Genomic DNA, 19,239 nt, shown 5'->3' on the forward strand with positions numbered 1-19,239 from the left:
AAAAAAAAAAAAAAAAAAAAAAAAAAAAAAAAAGATACAAAGAGAACTTTTGTAGTGAACATTTATTAACATCCTAAAGTTGAAAACCAGTAGAAGAGTGGAAATGTTAAGGCCAGATTCCCACCCCTCCAATGACAGCCTGCTGGCTACCCCAGCCCCAGTGATCAAGGCTTCTGGGGCTTCTCCCTCGGACTCTTGGGGCTCCTCTCCCAGGGGGATCTTCTGCCATCCAGCCTGATCCCAGGCAGCTGGTCTTGTGCAGAAATGACTTTTGTTCTACCTGTAGAGATCTCAGAGTCTAAACCTCCCATAACAGGGGGGTTATGGGAATTCTCATCTCATCGTTCACTGAGCACAGATTTCCATGTTGATCAGCCATTGTCACCAGCCACCAGTTTCATTTCCTGGTGCTCCAGGGCACCAGCCTGGTGAAACTTGCTGATGGATCTTCTGGATAATTGCCGGAACTAAGAGCTCTCCCCCCCAGGCCCCACCCATACCACTCACTCCCTATAGACATCGGAATTGCCACTCAGAGGCACAACGGAACTGTAGCCGTAGAATTTCCCCAAGTCTGGTCACATTCCAGCCACCCTTAGACAGCCCCACTCCCCCCTGGACCCTCCCCTCCTCCTGTCCTTGGGACCTGATCTGGTGCCTGTTATGTGTTATCATGGAGGTAAAATGTGATCTCATTTGTTCCTTCTCTGGTGCAATTCTAAATGACACTTCCCTGCCTGATCTCTATCTACCCCTCCAGGTGCATGCCTATATCATCAGCTACCTGAAGAAGGAGATGCCGAGTGTATTTGGAAAGGAAAACAAGAAGAGAGAGCTTATCAGCAGGCTACCAGAAATCTACATTCAGCTACAGCGAGAATACCAGATTTCTGCAGGGGACTTCCCCGAGGTCAAGGCTATGCAGGTACTGGGAGCCCATTACAGTGTCATGGGCAGAGGGCGGAGATGCAGTGCCGCGTCATCTGGCTGTTTGCTGGAGACACATGAGGGGCTCGTGGTTTAGGATCAAGGAGAATGCAATGAATTCGTTTTCCTAATGGTGATCCATGATAATAAGCTATGAATAAAGCAGAAATTACCTGTCTTCCAAAATGCATAAACAGGCCAGGCGCAGTAGCCCACGCCTGTAATCCCAGCACTTTGGGAGGCCAAGGTGGGTGGATCACCTGAGGTCCAGAGTTTAAGACCAGCCGGGCATGGTAGTGGGCCCCTGTAATCCCAGCTACTCAGAAGGCTGAGGCAGGAGAATCACTTGACCTGGGATGCAGAAGTTGCAGTGAGCTGAAATCATGCCATTGCACTTCAGCTTAGGTGACAAATACGAGACTCCATCTCAAAAAAAAAAAAAAGTATCAACAAAGAAGACACACAGCCAAAAGTAAATGAAGCTCCCATGAGAAAGTCAGATGAGAACCCTCTCAGACTGTGTCCAAGGAGGCTGGTTGATGTTGCGATGACACTGCTCTTTGGAATCCCAGAACCTTGAGGGAATCAGAGCTGGGAGTAGCCTTGAGGGTCACCTTGGGCAGCCTCCTCAAGCCCTGCCCAGCCCTGCCCCACGCTGTGGGATTATGTGCTCAGGCAGCCTTGCCGTGCAGGCTCAAGGGCTCCCGCAGGGGCTGTGGGGCTCTGCAGGCACTGCTGGACTGTGTGGGCACAGGGAGCACTGAGCTTAAAGGCTGGCGCCGGGCAGCCGTTGGCCTGCTGTCAAGGCCTCTCTTGAGCTGTGGCTGGGCGGCTCCAGCCAGGCATGAACAGGGGCCACATTCAGCCACCCTGGCCTGACCGGCATATCTACGTCTCTGCACTGGTGTTAGATGAGCGTGTCCTCAAGCGAGGCCACCGTCTTGACTTCTGGGCTGACAGTCCTCACAGAGCCAGGCTGGCCATCTTCTAATCTGGTGCAGGGGCCCCACCGCCCTGGAGGCCACAGTCCTCTCTGTATAGCAGGACCACAAAGTCAGATGCCTGCAGCCACCAGCCAGTAATGTGAACAGTGGGACAGGCCAGGCGGAAGAGAAACTCTGGCACCCTCTCTAGGTTTTCCCACATTTGATAGAGAAGAGGGTTCCGAGAAACATGTGTCAACAAGGAAGAAAACCATCCTGCAAATGTGCCGAGCATGTGTCAGGGTCTCATGGCGGGGCAGGTTGGACAGTGCCGAATTCCTGTCTCGCCCAGGGGTCACCACCCTGTGGGAATGCAGACCAGGAAGGCTCAAGAGAAGCCGGAAATCTGGATTTGTGTGTAAAATCACCTGATTTTCACATTTTGGCTCAAAAAAAACTATGTAGGGCACAAAGCCCACCTGCATACCAGCTGCACATGGAGACCACCGGTTACCGTCTTTTTTCTTGAGCCACAGAGTGGCAGCATTGAAGCCAGCGTAACTTAAAAACTGCAAGCAGGTACAGGCGGAGGCAGGAGGAGGGAAAGGTGAAAATGGAGAGGATGCAGGGAGAGGGGAAGGTCAGGCAGAAGAGGCAAGGGCCAGGAGGCAGTGGGAGGAGAACTTTGATCCTGAGGGGTTTTTTAATGTAAGCTTTATATAAATTACTAACTCAGGGGTGGGCTTTTTTTTACTGTTTTGATGACAGCTCTTTATGCCTGGGTTCAGGGTGGATGAGTCTAGTAGATGTGATTTGGCCAAATTCACAAATTTAGCTGTATTTATTTATTTATTTATTTATTTTTTTATTTATTTATTTTTATTTTTTTGAGACGGAGTTTCGCTCTTGTTACCCAGGCTGGAGTGCAATGGCGCGATCTCGGCTCACCGCAACCTCTGCCTCCTGGGTTCAGGCAATTCTCCTGCCTCAGCCTCCTGAGTAGCTGGGATTACAGGCACGCGCCACCATGCCCAGCTAATTTTTTGTAGTTTTATAGAGACGGGGTTTCACCATGTTGACCAGGATGGTCTTGATCTCTTGACCTCGTGATCCACCCGCCTCGGCCTCCCAAAGTGCTGGGATTACGGGCTTGAGCCACCGCGCCCGGCAGCTGTATTTATTTTAAAATATATACAGAGGGCTGGGCTTGGTGGCTCACACCTGTAATCCCAGCACACTGGGAAGCCAAGGCAGGCGGATCACCTGAGGTCAGGAGTTCAAGACCAGCCTGGCCAACATGACGAAACCCCATCTCTACTAAAAATACAAAAATTAGCCAGGTGTGGTGGCTGTAATCCCAGCTACTCGGGAGGCTGAGGCAGGAGAATCGCTTGAACCCAGGAGGTAGAGTTTGCAGTGAACTGAGATCATGCCACTGTACTCCAGCCTGGGTGATACAGGGAGACCCCCTCTCAAAAAATAAATATATATATACACACACATAGAGGCTGGGGGCAGTGGCTCACACCTGTAGTCCCTACACTTTGGGAGGCCAAGGCAGGCAGATCACTTGAGCTCAGGAGTTGGAGACCAGCCTGGGCAACATAGCGAAATCCCATCTCTGCAGAAAATACACAAAAAATTAGCGAGGTGTGCTTGTGCACGCCTGTAGTCTTAGCTACTCCAGAGGCTGAGGTGGGAGGTTTACGTGAGCCCTGGAGGTGGCGGGTGTAGTGAGCCAAGATTGCACCACTGCACTCCAGCCTGGATAAGTGGACAAATAAGACCCTGTCTCAAAAAAATACACCACATACACACACACACACACACACACACACACACACACACACACACACACACAGAGAGAGAGAGAGAGAGAGAGAAATATCTTTTTTCTTCCAGCAATGAAATGGGTATTCCTGTGCTCCCAAGCTGAATTGGGTTTTTCTGGTCACCAGGGGGTGTTGGAGAGCTGCCGTGGCTCTAGGAGCAGTCTCCCTGGGCAGCTTCCCCATTCATGCCCATGGTATGCCCCACATCCCATGACCAAGCAGTAAGACAGCTGTTTCCTTGTACCCTTCATATGTTTCCAAAGGGAACTTGGTTTCTTGACCTAGATGAAAGTTTTGAAGAAATATGGAGCCTGCGCTGTGGCCCGGTAGGGGCCTCTGTGCCTCACTGGCCTCCTGAAGTTGCTACAGTACCTTGCCGCAGGGAGACGCTGCTCTTGAGCCCTGGGGCTCCTCGGAGGCCTCCCTTGCCAGGCTTCTCCTGCTGGTCCCCTGTGAGCCCAATAACGTAGGGAGCAGACACTGGGACCTACTCATGACAAAGTAGGGAGCTACTCATGACAGAGCTAGCCTGGGCTGGCCAGGTCAGAAGACACCGAGGGTCCTCTGAGCTGGGGGAAGACAGTGAGGAAAGCATGGTCTCAGGAGCAGCCGTGGCCCACTGAGGTGGAGGGTACAAGAAGGGCTGACCCTTTGCTGAGAATCACCTGGAATCAGGTCTACACCGGGTACCTTAGCACTTTTGGTGGTGCTAAGGTCACCTGATGAGGTGCCCTGTTCACTTATGTTTATTTATTCATTCATCCAAGAAATATTAATTAAGCCTACAGGGCCAGGCACTGTTGACACAGGATTTTTCTTGGCCCCTTTGCCAGGATTACAGCAGGGGGTGCCTCGTCTACCCTGCTGGGCTTCATCTGGCTTGCATTTTGGCCTGTAGCTCCCACGGCTGCCACAACTGCATGCTTGGCCCCTTGAGGGAGGGAGCACATGAGCAAGCAAATACAGGATCCGGCCGGCCACTCCAAGTGCTCACATAGAAGCAGGGTCCGCAGCCAGACCAAATGTGTCACCCCAAGGGGAATGTGCCAGTGCCCAGGCAGGGGTACCCGTGACACCAAAGCCCAAGAGGAGGTGTTGGAGTATGCTAGTTAGCTCTTTTAGTTCTGCGTTGTGTTAGCAGCTCAGTCAGCCTCTTGCCACACTCTGGCCCATGGCTCCAGGAGCAGCTCTGCCCCACCACTGCTTCTGTTGAGTGGGACAGCTACCCTCCACCAGTAAGGGTAGAGGGCCACTGGTCCCTGCCTTTGGTGGGTCACAGGCTCTTGTCCCGTATCCAGCAAGAATGAGGTCATGCTGACAATTGAAGGGAGATGAGGGTGGAGGATTTTACCAAGCAAGGAAACAGCTCTGAGTGAAGAGATGGGAAGGTTGGGTCATCCCTCCTGAAGTCAGGTCATCGCCCCAGTGTGGCTGAGTCTGGGGTTTTTATAGGCATTGGATAGAGGGATGCATGCTCATTGATTTGTGAGTATGCCAAAAAGGTTAAAACAAAGGCACCAGTCAAAGGTGGGCACGACAGTGTAAAAACAATTAGGGAAGGGTAGGTGTATGTAAAATAGGTAATGGGTGGGGATCAATCAAAGGAAAGCAGCCAAATGGGAAGACAGGTTCTCAACCTGGTCCATGGATTTGAATTGTAGCTTGGCCTTCAGGCTTTAAACTGCCTTTGGCCTGAAGATGGGGTTTCACTGGAGACCCGCCACTATCTGCCTCAGCATTTGTCTGCCTGCTGCTGCTGTCACTGTTCTAGGCCCCTGTAATAAATCAACAAAGAAAAATGAAAAAATGGGGCTGGGCATGGTGGCTCATGCCTATAATCCCAGCATTTTGGGAGGCTGAAATGGGAGGATTGCTTGAGCCCAGGGGTTGGAGAACAACCTGGGCAACATAGTGGGACCCTGTCTCCATAAAAATATGTTAAAATTAGCCAGATATGGTAGCTCATGCCTGTGGTCCCAGCCATTCAAGAGGGTGGTGTGGGAGGATGGCTTAAACCCAGGAGGTCGAGGCTGCAGTGAGCCACGATCACACCAGTGTACTCCAGCCTGGGCGACAGAGGAGACCCTATCTCAAGAAAACAAAGGAAAAATGAACAAATGGGGGTAAAAGTGACAGCAACCCCATTGTCAGGACACGTTTCAAGTGCTTCTGTGTAACTGAATTATCAGATGTCTGATATTTAGTATCTCTCTCCCTCCTAAGTCTGTGGCTCCGTGAGGTCAGTGACCCCATGCCCTGTTCACTGCCATATCCCCAGTATCTAGGATGTAGAGGGTGCTCAGTTAACACATGTGGAGTGAATTAGTAAGTTAGTGTGAGGCCGTATCCCAGCGGGCTTTCAGGCCCTGACCCAGCCCCGATTCCCACAGGGCTTACAGACCAGGGGTTCCCAGTGCCAACCCCCTGTAAGCTGCAGGAAGAGGCCGCCTTGGGAAGTCAGCTGAGGCCTGGTCACACCACTCCATTCCTTCAGAGAATCCCCAGGGAACAAGGCAGCCTGGAGCCCATCAGGAGTGCTCAGTGTCAGCTGATACTGCAGGCTAGCTTGCAGTCACCAGAAGCTTTGAGGGGCATGTGTGTGGGTTAGGGCCTTTCCCATCCCTGAGGCTGTTAAGTCTAACATCCTCTACAACACAGGCCTTGACAGAGGCGGGGGCATATGCTTAGAGGTAACCACATTGTGGTCTTTGCACATATCAGGGTCACTCAGAGAGCTGACTGACACCAGCATCAGGTTGGTTGCTGTTCTCCCTGTTCTCTCATGGAGCCAGCTGGCTACAGTGACTCTTAGCAGTGAGAGCAGCGTGTATTTTGAAGGCTCTTCCTTGTGCTGGAACAGACCCTGCAACCCACCTGTGAGGCTGCCTCTGCGTGCCTGGCACGCTCTGGGGAGGGACCGTGACTGACAGCACAGTGTCAATGCTGCGGGAAGAGATGAGCACCAGAAGGGCCACTGTTACTGCTGACTCTGCTCCTCCTACTGGGAGGAGAATTTGGACCCCTCAGCTCGTGAGTTGGCAGCATTTCAGCAGCAGAGGGCAGCAGAGTCAGCCCCATCTGCTCAGACCCTCTGGTGGATTTGAAAACTCTTCTGGCGAATGTTGGCAATTGAGCAAGGGACAGCCCCACAGGAGATGGGGCTGGGAACTGACCTTCACCTCTTGAAAGGGAGCAAGTCCAGGGTCCCAGCTCAGTGGCTACAACTGTTGATGGGTAAATCAGTAAGTTCCCCAGTGTGTATTCATCGCAATAAAACTGTTTTGACCCACCCTGGCAGAGGGCAGGGATGATGATGGCTTAACTGGTGCCCCCACAACCCCCAGTAAGCTTGTGGGGGAACCAGAGGGATGAGAATGGAGGGTTTATTTCCTGGCTTCTTCCTGGGGCGGGAATAACTGCTGCTTCCTGTCCACCTCTGCAAATATGCAGCTATTCCCCCTGCCAGTTTTCCAGAGCTCTGCAGTCGGAATCCACGGCCCCTGCAGGCTGGTGGGAAGTTTGGGCAGGCGTCATCCTCCTTTGTCTGCTGGGCCAGACACAGGGCTCTGTGTGCACTCCAAATGCAGGCTCATTCTTAAGGAAATGGGGTAGGTGTTCACGCACCCAGGGAATCCAAACTTGTTGACTCAGTAGCGCTGGGATTTTTGTGGGGGATGCCTGCTCCTCCACCTGCCTGGCTTTCTCTTTTCAATCTCTACGGCTGACTAAGACGTTGGAGGCAGGAGCCCGAAGTGCAGGCTGCATTGTTTGATGCTGATGTCAGGAGCGACATGCTGGGTTTGCACGATTTGATGGCTCCTGAGTTTGCCACCTGAGGAGAATGTCGGAGTCCCTTCCCTAGAGAGATGTCTGCCGGTTTAGCTGACATTCCTCAGCTCTGTCCCCCCACCATCTACCACCCAGAAATCCCCTTCCTAATGTCAGCCCAGAATTCCTGCCCTGCCACCCTAGATACCATGATTTTGATTCTCCATTGGAAATAACCTGTGTGTCCAGCTACAGGGGACAGGGCAAATAAAGAATGGCTCAGCTCTAGTCTACAGTTCACTCTTCTGGAGATATTAAGAAAAAGGTTATGTAAAAATTAATACCACATAAACATAGGACACGTTATTTGTTAACAGTGTGGTATTGTGTGTGTGTGTGTATGTGTGTGTATGTGTGTATGTGTGTGTGTGTCTGTGTGTGTGTGTGTGTGTGTGTGTGTGTGTGTGTGAATGGCTGGAAATGCATGCCCAGATATGCTAGCAGAGGTTTTTGCCAGATGATGGGATTATAAATTGCTTTACATTTTTTTTTCTTACCAGTTTTTTCTGTTTTTTTTTTTTTAACAATAAAAGCATGATATTTATGGTAACACTTAGGTTTTTTTTTTTTTCCTAGCAGCCTGTCACATTGCTTCTGCCCAAAACAGCAAGGTCTGACTTTTCCTCACCAATCTCCCTGCCTCATCTCCAGAAAACTGCACCCCTGCATGGCCTCTTTTGGCCCCTCTAGAACTGTACATACAGAAACACTTCACATACAAAACCTTCCATACCTGGAACAATTCTGCATTTATTTGGTAAAACTGTGGTTGAAGGCACTTTTCATCAGACCTTTGAAGCCCCTCATGTAAAGCTCTAGGGAACTCTCACAGTTCAGGGTGACAGAAAGCTTGTCTTTTACAATAAACAAGTGCTTTATGTTTTATCTCCTTAGACAGTGAGGATCCCCATGGCCCACCCTGGGCAACTGAGCTCTCCTCCATATACAGGTAGTAATTTCCCTTAACCTTAGCCAGCTGATGTGATTATTCCCTTCATCTCCCTAACATATATATATATTAGACTGGGTCTCATGCCCAAGCTGGTCTTGAACTCCTGGGCTCAAGCAATCCTCCCGTCTTGGCCTCCCAGTGTGCTAGGATTACAGGTGTGAACCATGCCTGGCTCCTCTCCCTTTTAATGACTTGGCTTTTTTCTGACTAATGACTTTATATATTTCATGTTATCCTTTTCACTGTGTTATATCAAATTCTTTTTCAAGCAATTGGAGTATCCTTTCTCCATTACAACATAAGCTCATTTAAAGAAGGAACGATGGCTTTTCCTATTTATTCTATATCCCCAAGCCCCAGAACATGGCTTTTCCTATCTATTCTATGTCCCCAAGCCCCTGATGCACAGCAAATGACAAATAAAAGTTGGGCAGGTGGGTGGATGGATGGATGAATTGTTGGTTGAATGGATGGATGGATGGAGGGTTGGTTGAATGGGTGGATGGTTGGATGGAGGGTTGCCTGGATGGATGGATGGATGGATGGATGGATGGATGGATGGATGGATAGATGGTTGCATGGATGGATGGATGGATGGATGGATGGATAAATGGATGGATGGATGGATGGATAAATGGATGGATGGGTGGATGGATAAATGGATGGATTGATAGATGGATGGATTGATAGATGGATGGATTGATAGATGGATGGGGATGGATGGGTAGATGGATAGATGGATGGATGGACAGGTGAATGGATAGATGGATGGATGAGTAACCAAGGTAGGAAGGTCAGTTTCTTCAGTGCCATCCACAGAGCCTCTGTGGCATCCTGTTGTCTTCTTCAGCCTGGCTGGGCAGTCGCAGTATTTCCCAGGCCCCCTCCAGACCTTGTGCTTCTGCTGCTGTCTGCTGACAGGCTGCCTTACTCAACAGGTGGAGCTAAGACCTGTGCTCACCTGGCCAGTGATACTCAGGCCTACTGGCTAGGTTTATCCACTCGTGCTCCCTAGCCCTGCTTCCTGCTTTTACAAGTTTCAGCTTTTGCTTATTTGTCCATACTTTTGAAATGACAGTGGCTTCATGATAATTGTTTTGTATGAGCAAAGTCTCCATGGCCCTGCCTCGATACCTTCCTGGGGTAGTGTGGGTGCTCCTGGTCAGGCTGTGCTTGGTGGAGCTGTTCCTAGAGGGTTCCTGTTGAGTAGCCTCCTCAACTCATTCATAAGAGGCTAGAGCTGCTGAGAAGCTACCCCAAACTACGTTTTATAGGTACTCCAAAAGCAAGGTATTTAATTAATTGTTTTACCTAGATATAGTCCTTCTGTCACAGCTCTGTGCTCCAGCACAGAGAGCATTAGTCAGGAGATAGGCTCTGCCTTCACTCTGCCAGGCAGCCCCTTGCAGCTCTCTGCAAGCTGGGGTTCTAAATGCCTGCCCCTCTTTCCTCCCAGGATTGCTGTGAAGATCGGTTGAAGTGTGTAGCAAAATCCCTTGAGGAAGACAATGCTAACTCTAGAGCATTAAAAAATAGGCAGGCGAAAGGTTTCTCAGAGTCCTAGGAGGTTGCTGTCGCACGTGCGGCCGTCAGCGGAGATTGGCTGCCATAGGGAAAACACCTGTTTCTTGTTCCAAAAAAACACTCCTGTATCTGGTGCATTTGGATGTGAGGAGCCCCCCGAAGAGTGCACCCCAGAGTAGTGCACATTGGGATGTCTACCCTGGGGCAGAATTACTCTCCCTCCAGCTGCCCCATCCTGTTTCCTCCTGAAGGCACAGGACGTAACCCATCCTGTTTCCTCCTGAAGGCACAGGACGTAACCCATCCTGTGGTTTGTCCCTCTGCAGGAACAGCTCGAGAACTACGACTTCACCAAATTCCACTCGCTGAAGCCCAAGCTGATCGAGGCGGTGGACAACATGCTGAGCAACAAGATCTCGTCCCTCATGAGCCTCATCAGCCAGGAGGAGATGAGCACGCCCACGCAGCTGGTGCAGGGCGGGGCCTTCGACGGCACCACCGAGGGCCCCTTCAACCAGGGCTACGGGGAGGGTGCCAAGGAGGGCGCCGACGAGGAAGAGTGGGTCGTGGCCAAAGACAAGCCCATCTACGACGAGCTCTTCTACACTCTGTCACCCATCAATGGCAAGATCTCGGGTGTCAATGCCAAGAAGGAGATGGTGACCTCCAAGCTGCCCAACAGTGTCCTGGGGAAGATCTGGAAGCTGGCCGACTGCGACTGCGACGGCATGCTGGATGAGGAGGAGTTCGCGCTGGCCAAGCACCTCATCAAGATCAAGCTCGATGGCTACGAGCTGCCCAGCAGCCTGCCCCCCCACCTCGTGCCCCCTTCACACAGGAAGTCCCTGCCCAAGGCCGACTGAGGGGTAGGCTGCAGAACAGGCAGGAACTGGGGGACCTGGGCCTCAGGCCTGCTCCACCACTGACTCACCAAATGATCTTGGGCAAGGCTCTGCCCTCTCTGTGCCTCAGTTTTCCCATCTGTAGAATGGGGAGGGCAGACACTGGAAACTAGATGAGTTATTTCACCTCCAAAATTCCCTTAGTTTCTGTGAAAATATTGGGGGTAGTGGGGGTGGATTAGGAGATTGAAGGGTTGAGAACAAACAGAAATTGTCCAAGGAATCCTGAGAACAACCTGCCCGGAAAAATGCGCATGGAGATGAGCCTGCTGAGTCCCTGGAGCCACCGGAAGTGAGCCCGGCTTGTTCAGAGCAGCTGGGTCCTCATGAACAACTCAAGAGCAGCTGTCTGTCCTTCAGGGGGCACCGGGAGGCAGCAAAGATTATCTTATTTATTTTTTCTTGTCTTCTGCTATATTTAGAGTGGCAAAACAACAGAACAGAAGGTTTCTGCTGTCTCCAGACTGTCTACCAAAGGGAAGGCGACAGATGCCTCTTGGGTTTGAAAGGGGATGCACTGTGGATCCCCATCCCTTCCGCAGTCTCCAGTACAGCAGCCAGCCAGGCCCCAGCGTGCATCCAGCCCAGTGTCCCAGGACCACCTGTTCAGCCCTCCCAGCCTCCCCTCCAGGGGGCTTCCCAGCAAAACCACATTGGCCTAGGAATTTGGAACTCACAACCTTTATTTACCCCTGGCAAAACTTCTCATTTGCATGTCAAAACACGTTGAAGTCTGAAGATTAGCTTTTCTTACTGGTTTGTCCAGTAAGTCATAGCAAAGCCCAATTATCATACTTAAAACTACAGTAAGGAAAAGAGGTGGTTCTCTGCAGTGATCTTCTGGTGTGGCCCTCAACCATTAAATGTCCCCAAGTCCCCTTGGTGGGTAGTAGGATTTAAATTCAGCCAAATCCTGTCCTGGTGTGTGCAGTGTCCTAGGCCCTGTGGACACAGGCAGATGAAGGACCAGCCCTGCCCTGGGCTATTGAGAAGAGATCAGTCCACCCAGAGTTAGACATTGTTTTTGTAGAAAACAGGCATTTATTATATCCAGGGTTTTTTCTCCTTACAGGATAAAAGTCTTTATACAAAAACAAAATGGAATCTTTCACATAAAACCTTTTCTTTGATGGCTCTGTGGTTCGTATCATGAATGCCCATCATGAGGCAGGATTCGGGCACTTACCTGTAGGTTGGCTCCAGAGCATGCTTTCCCCAAATACCCTAAGTAAACCTCTCGACCACTGCTCAGACACCTGCATCAGTGGAGGTGAGTCCCCCTCTGTGGGGACCAGCTTGGGGAGGTAGGTGCCATCCACCATTATTTATGCGGTAAGAGACACAAAATAGCAATGGCCACATGGTATTGGGGCCCTATTGGCCCCAGAAGTGAATGAAATCAACAGTCAGTCTCACTGAGCCTTCCAAAAGCCATGTCATTTTTTTTTCTGTCACCTGCCTTTGGTGACAGGGTCAAAGGCACAGATTGAAGAGAAAATCTTTGTTTGGTAGAAGCATTTATATCCAGATGCCCACCCCCGCACTTTCTAGCTTACTTTCTACATAATTTAGTTTTAAGAGAAAAAAATGCATCGTGTGGTTTTTAGCTTAAATTCATTAGAAGCATAGAAAAGAACCATTATAATCCCAGGGCTGTTATCTGAACACACAGTTCTGTGAATGCATGAGGACCATCTAAAGTCTGCAAGCACAGTGGAGGTCACCAAAGGGTAAAATGAGGAAGAGAACAGGGAATTCATCTGCCTAAAGGCTTAGAGATGCCCAGGCAAGCTGACTTTTTCATCTAGAATTATCTTGTTCTTTAACTCTGCTCAATTCTCATATATAAACATGAATTTATATACATGTATGTCATATGAGTATGTCATTTTAAAACAATATGTGCATATGTAAGTTTTGTCTGGACACAGAAAGCTGCTTTGGAGGGCGGTAGGTTGGTGTTTCTGATTTCTCCATGGAGGGCGACCTTGCAGGCACTGTGATCACTCTCAGGAGGAGAGACGCCCTCAGGAGGGAGAAATGCCAGGCAGTGGAGTCCTTTCCCTGCCGGCACCTGGTAATATTCTTGGAGAGGGGAAAAAAAAAAAAAAAAAGGAAATCAAATCATGTGCCCACTTTTCTTTTTTCTTTTTTTTGAGACAGTCTTGCTCTGTCACCCAGGCTTGAGTGCAATGTGGCACGATCTCCACTCACTGCAACCCCCACCTCCCAGGTTCTCCTGTCTCAGCCTCCTGAGTAGCTGGGACTACAGGTGCACACCACCACGCTTGGCTAATTTTTTGTATTTTTAGTAGAGATGGGGTTTCACCATCTCAGGTCTTGAACTCCTGACCTCATGATCTGCCCACCTCAGCCTCCCAAACTGCTGGGATTACAGGCGTGAGCCACTACGCTCAGCCCATGTGCCCACTTTTCTTAATATCCTCTTACATGAAGTCATTCATCATGAAAAGTTGACTGGAAAAGAAAACACTAGAAAATATTAGGGATGGTGACCAAGTGAGGATTTGTATCTTCCCAGGACCAGCACAAAGTTCCATGAGTGTCCACACCACCAGCTGTCTCCCTCCCACACAGAAAGGGCTGCCCTGGGGCCTGCTCACTGTACTATTGCCCTTCTAGTACCACCCCAATTTTCAAAGAACCTCTTCCCCAGAGTATGTATAGGAGGGAGGGTGGAAATACGCAAACTCTAGAACTCTAGCATCTAAAAAGCCGAGGCCCTGTTTTCTACACAGCACATGGTATCACATAACACAAACCTTCCAGTCGAGTTTAAAGGGAAAGGTAAGGTCCAGCCTGTTGCTTCCACAGTCTGCTTCCAAGTTGTCAGCCTGCCAGTGAGGTCTTCCAGACCCATCGGTAAAGAAGCATTGCACTAAGACTTGGGACTCTTCCCCAGCTCCAGGGAGGGGCGGTGCACAACAGCTCGCCAACCTGCTTCCACGTCCTGCTCCAGCCCAGCAGCGTCTGTCATCTCTTTTCCAAACTCAGATGGCCTGGAGGCAGGGTCGCTCTTCTGGGGGTGGGCCGTTTAGTTGGTTTTTGGCTTTGGTTTCTCCAGGGCTGGACCCAGTTCTCTCTTGAACACTTGTTGGGATGCAGCAAGAGCATCTCTGGATGTGGGGCTATAGGGCTGTGGTTCACGTGCGGGAGTCACAGTGCACCCTCCTTCATTACGCCTGGAGGATGCCCGAGACAAATTGCCTTCAAGATGAGGAAAGTGTTTCACTGTTTATTTCCTCCATGGTGTAGCAGGCGAGCATGCTTGAGACGGATAACCACTGTGTTTACCCAGGTAAATTCGGGCCTAATACAAGAGTGTATCGGTTCCAGTGTTGGTTAACCAATGCAGCTAATACACAATGCTTCTGTTTCTTTTTCTCATCTTATTTAGAAGCTTCAAACAAAAAGACAGTCTGCTGATCAGTAAACATGGAGTTGCCCTCTCCCACTCCACTGGCTCCATTTCCAGGGCTGTGTGCCAGCCTCGGAGCAGAGTGTGGATCCTTGGGTCCAGTTTGAACTGGGGAGAAGAGTTAGGAAGAGGCTGTGCCTGTGACCCCAAACTCTTACTGTGGAGAGAAACCCAAATGTAGCTATTTCTGAAGGAAAGCAGCCCCATCAGGTGGGCCCAGCAGAGGGTAGGCAGCAGAGACCAGGTCGGCAGGTGAAAACCTCATCTCAGAATGGGTGGAAGCCAGGACACAAGGGACTCGTGGAGGTGGGCATTTCACAGGAGCCCTTTCCCCGGCGGTGTTAGGGAGGAGCCCCTGCCTGGACAGCACCCCTCCCGCCTCTTGCCACACCTCACTGGTGCGCTCCCCACACCCAACTATAGTAGGCATCTGGCTTTTCCCACCAACCCATCTCCCTTTTTGGTGTCCAGACCTACAGTCTCCTGGCAGAGCCTCCTCCTCCCACCCTCACCTTAAGTGAGATTTGGATGAGCTAGACCACGTCCCTCTGGTCACAAATATTGGTTCAGGAATGGACATGTGGCCCTGTTGAAGCCTGTGAGAGCCAGGGCCCCCAGACTTCTGTAAAAACTCTTGGGAGAGATGTTCTCTCTTCTCTGAACTTTGCAGTATATAGAAGTGAGCTTACTGATGCAACAATATAAATGGCATTGAGATGGGTGCCCAGAGCTGCTGGGGTCAGGGGAGGGAGGTCAGCCTGGCAGAAGCCACCCTGTGCAGCATGAAAATGAAAGAGACCTTGAGAAAGGCCAAAGGAATCCAGGCCTGTGGTGACAACATTTGAGCTGCTGAATCAAACCTCACCTGAAGACATATTCCTACTAGTTTTTGATTTTTTTTTTTTTCCCACCGTGTGGGCCACCTTTATACTATTTAGACCAGGCATGGTGGCTAACACCTATAATCCCAGCAACTCAGGAGGCAGAAGTGGAAAGATTGCTGAGGCCTGGAGTTCAAGACCAGCCTGGGCAACCTAAGAATGCCTTGTCTCTAAAAAAGAATTAGCTAAAAATAAATAAATAAATTTGTCTCTAAAAAATAATCGACTAAAAATAAATAGTTTAAACCAGTTTAACTTGAGATTTTGGTTACTTGCAACATAAATAATCCAAACTCTGTTCTAACCAACAGGGTTCTCATGTCACCAGGGGCTGCAATCAGTCCTGGCCAGAGAAAAGCCAGTCCTTGCATGGTGTGCAGTGGCTTTAGCTGCCATTGAGCTAGAAAGGAAGAAAAGCAGTCCGCAGCCCCCTCCAACAAGTTCAAAATGACAGTGTCTGTCACACTGTCATTTTGAGGTCTATGTGCAGAGCATCCTGCAGTTCAGTCTGTCCTCCAGAGTGCACAACCTCACACGCGACTCCATGGGCTGAGGGTCTTAATAGGAGGAGGAGTAAGCTCAGTCTCCCGGGGGTAAGTGGGTGGGACGAGGCACTTCCTACAAGAAACAGGATTTTAACTGGGGCAGGCAGGATACGTGAATGTGGATGGAGAGTGGGAAGGGACATTCTAAGCTGAGAAAACAGCTGAAGCCCAGCCTCGGGGGCAGGAGAGCTCAGGTGCTGCTCAGGGAATGGAGAGTGGCCCGTGGGGAGCGCCCCGAGTGAGGGGCAGGTGAGCCTGGTTAGGTAACCTGGCGGGCTTCAAAGGCCCAGCTGAGGCGAGTCTGGCAAGTCTGGCTTTTCCTTCCCAGGCGGTGGCAGGCTTCGCAGGCGTGAGCAGAGCTGCGCTGTGGAAAGGTGCGGGGTGGTGGTGCCTAGGCTGCCGAGCTAGGGGGTCAGTGACGAGGACCCGCAGGGGCAGGGAGGGCAGGAGAGGCGCACAGGAGGATCGCCACAGCCGCTGCTGTGAGCAAGGAAGGAGCGCAGGGTGTCTGGAAGCCAGTCGGTGCAGGAGGGGCCTGGCAGGAGAGGACAGCAGGAGACAAAGCGTCTCTCAGATGCAGGGAGCCACACTCCACCCAAGACCACGGCACCCCTCCACGTCACCGCCGACTGCCTGCAGTGTGCCCAGGCAGTTCAGGTGTGACTCATTCCTGGCCCAGCTCTCAAGGGGGGGCTGAGCTGCTGTCCTGCTGTGGGCTGTGGCTGCCGAGGGTGCCTCACTGAGAAGCTGGCTGTTGCTTCAGAGGCTCCAGGGCTGCTGGGAGACACACCCACAAACACGCACCACAGCCTGCATTGCTACCCAGAGTTTAGAGGGAGGTGGGTGAGACCCCCAGAATTAGAACCTGCCTTCACTCTAGAACCAGCCACGGCATGCAGTCCAGGGCTGGTCAGGGAGGAAGGGATAGGCGCCCACCAGCTCCCTCTGCACCCCTGCCTCCAAGCCCTGGGTTAACACCGTGTTTCTAATTTTCGAGGAGACTCCACAGCTCTTGAAGTTCTAGGCCTCCCCTTCCTATGGGGAGCCTACCCTTCAGCCCCGGACTAGGCTGGCTGCACCTCTGGCAGGGCCTGGAAAGCCAAGCCCAGGGACCGTGAGGCCCTCAGTCTATGGGCTGTTCCCTGGGGGTGAATGAAGGGACCATGGCCCAGGATGTTCCCTCATCCCCTCACCCTGGTGCTCACAGAGAGATCCCGCAGGTGTGCAGAGGGCAGTTTGATTGGGAAATGCGACCACAGGCTTCCCGCAGAGGCTCTGCCTTTTGGTGCCTCCTACACAGACTGCAGCGCGCCCACGGAGCTCCAACCCAGGGTAACAGGGCCCCCCCCATTGGCCTCTGTACTGGGAGTCAGGACCCCCACCTGGAGCTGGGGACATTGCTTGTGGGGAAGGGAGGGTATAAGGAAGAGCTCCTCCAGCAATGGCCCTGGAGCATTCTCGAGCCACCCCCTCCCAGTCTGGGCCACGCCCTGTGGCAGGTGGGAGGACAATGCCGCCTGTGTGCAGTCACCCCAGCACACACTGGCTGGAGGGGAGGGCTGTGGCCGGCCCCGCTCCAGCCTCGGCCTCTCCTGATGTCCCTTTCCCTCCATGCACAGCCCCTGCTATCTGCCCTCTCCATCTGTCCAGCAGGGCCACCTCCACAGGATCCAGGCATCACCAAGGTAAGCAGTTTGCTGTCTTCCTTCCACCTGCCCCAGTCACTGTGGAGGAGGGACCTGGCAGCAGGGCCTCCGAGAAGAAGAATCTGGAAGGTGGGGTGGGGTGGGGCAAAGGGAACCTGGGTCATTCAATCAGGAGCACTGGACCTTACCTAGCTGGACTCCAAGCTGCAACCCCCATGAAATGTGAGGACGGTCTGGCAAGGCAGGACCCCAGGCCCCTGGCAGAGGGGCCATCTCCATTCACACATCCCCTAACCTGCATGCCCTCCGGCTTTAGGGAGGCATCCATCAGCTCCTCGTCCCCAAAGGCCTGCAGGCCTGATGGCTGGTCAGCCCCACAGTCCCCGGGAGCTCCTCGGGGCTGCAGGGCGCCGCAGCAGGAGGCCCAGCACAGAGCTCCAGGCCCCACCCAGTCCAGCTGCCACCGTGGACTCTCAGTATGAGATGGGCCACGTTCGCAAGCTGCAGGCCCGGCACATGCAGATGCAGGAGAAGACTTTCACCAAGTGGATCAACAACGTCTTCCAGTGCGGCCAGGCGAGTGTAGCCAGCTGTGCCCCACCAGCCCACCCATGCCATGCCCCCAGCTCTGGCCAGTGCGCCTTGCGGGTGAGCTGTGGGGTCATCTGCCTGAGGCTGAGCTGAGGCCAGAGCTCCTTCTTCCAAGGCAGCTGCTCTGAGTCACACCTCTCGGATCCCAGGATGGGAGGACAGGTAAGGCTGGGCTGACCCCATACCTTCCCCCATCCCCTCCCCAGGTGGGCATCAAGATCCGGAACCTGTACACAGAGCTGGCCGACGGAACCCACCTGCTGCGGCTGCTGGAGCTCATCTCCGGGGAGGCCCTGCCACCCCCCAGCCGGGGCCGCATGCGCGTGCACTTCCTGGAGAACAGCAGCCGAGCTCTGGCCTTCCTCAGGGCCAAGGTGGGCCCTAGGGAAAGGGGTTTGGGATGGTGCCGGGGCAGGCAGCTGGGGCAGGCTGGACTACTGGGTCACCTTTCCTGAGCCAGGCCACAGGGCAGAGCAGAGGAGTTGGGGCCTGAGTACCGGAAGAGCAGAAGCCACGCCCTCCTCACACAGCACCCCTGACTTTAAGAGCACCCAGCTGGCCAAGGCAGGAGCAATCCATGTCCCTACTGGGTTGGAAAACGGCATTGTCCGTCATGAGGGAGACGTGCAGGGTTCTCTTAAGCTTCTCATGTCACAGATGAGAAAACAGGCCCCAAATTACTTGCCAGGCAAGATTGATGGCTAACCAGCCAGCAGAGCCCAGATGTGGGGCCATGGGGGGGGCTGGCATCCAGTGGGAAACAAAGGAAGGAGAACCGGACGCTAAGGCGGCAGTGGGGAGAGGAGTAGGGCCTGTCTTGGAGAAGCAGGGAGGAGACCTCGGCAAAAGGGGGCAGCCAGAGTTACCTGAAAGAAAGGGACGGGCCAAGGAGATAGTTGCTAAAAGGAGGCCGGAGCTCCAGGGACAGGGACCCTCCTGGCCAGGGCGAGGGGCCTGTGCAGGGGTGGGGTGAGGCAAAGAGATCATTTAGGTTGGGAACCGGGAACTGGGAAGACCAAGGACTCCTGGAGGTGGCTGTCCCTGGAGGCTCTGAAGTCACTGAGTTGGGCCTGGCTGGACAGAGCCTGACTGTCCGTGCCCATCACTATGTCCTGGAGTGGAGCTTACATCCAGCCTCCTGGGGTACTGGCGTGCGGGAGGAAAGCCAGGGAGGGAAGAAACCCCACAAAGGGAAGGGGAGCCACCGCGGTCCTGAGCAGGTGCAAGAGCAGAACACTGCCAGCTGCAG

At 52.4% G+C, this 19,239-nt stretch overlaps 2 protein-coding genes across 2 annotated transcripts in view; both read left to right on the top strand.

Moving 5' to 3' along the window:
* The window catches only part of EHD4 (EH domain containing 4), an 83,642-nt gene extending 70,891 nt beyond the window's left edge, over window positions 1–12,751 (top strand). Inside the window, exons 5-6 of the mRNA XM_032251204.1 lie at window positions 761–925; window positions 10,313–12,751. Coding sequence (XP_032107095.1) covers window positions 761–925; window positions 10,313–10,849 — 702 coding nt within the window. The 3' untranslated portion in view covers window positions 10,850–12,751. The remainder of the gene's footprint in view (window positions 1–760; window positions 926–10,312) is intronic.
* A 4,986-nt stretch (window positions 12,752–17,737) lies between these two features.
* Window positions 17,738–19,239, top strand: part of SPTBN5 (spectrin beta, non-erythrocytic 5) — a 46,548-nt gene continuing 45,046 nt past the window's right edge. Inside the window, exons 1-2 of the mRNA XM_032251240.1 lie at window positions 17,738–17,975; window positions 18,197–18,364. Coding sequence (XP_032107131.1) covers window positions 17,760–17,975; window positions 18,197–18,364 — 384 coding nt within the window. The 5' untranslated portion in view covers window positions 17,738–17,759. The remainder of the gene's footprint in view (window positions 17,976–18,196; window positions 18,365–19,239) is intronic.

The sequence above is a fragment of the Sapajus apella genome, unplaced genomic scaffold (assembly GCF_009761245.1).
Source record: "Sapajus apella isolate SASKATOON/1434 unplaced genomic scaffold, GSC_monkey_1.0 scaffold74, whole genome shotgun sequence".
NCBI lineage: Eukaryota > Metazoa > Chordata > Mammalia > Primates > Cebidae > Sapajus > Sapajus apella.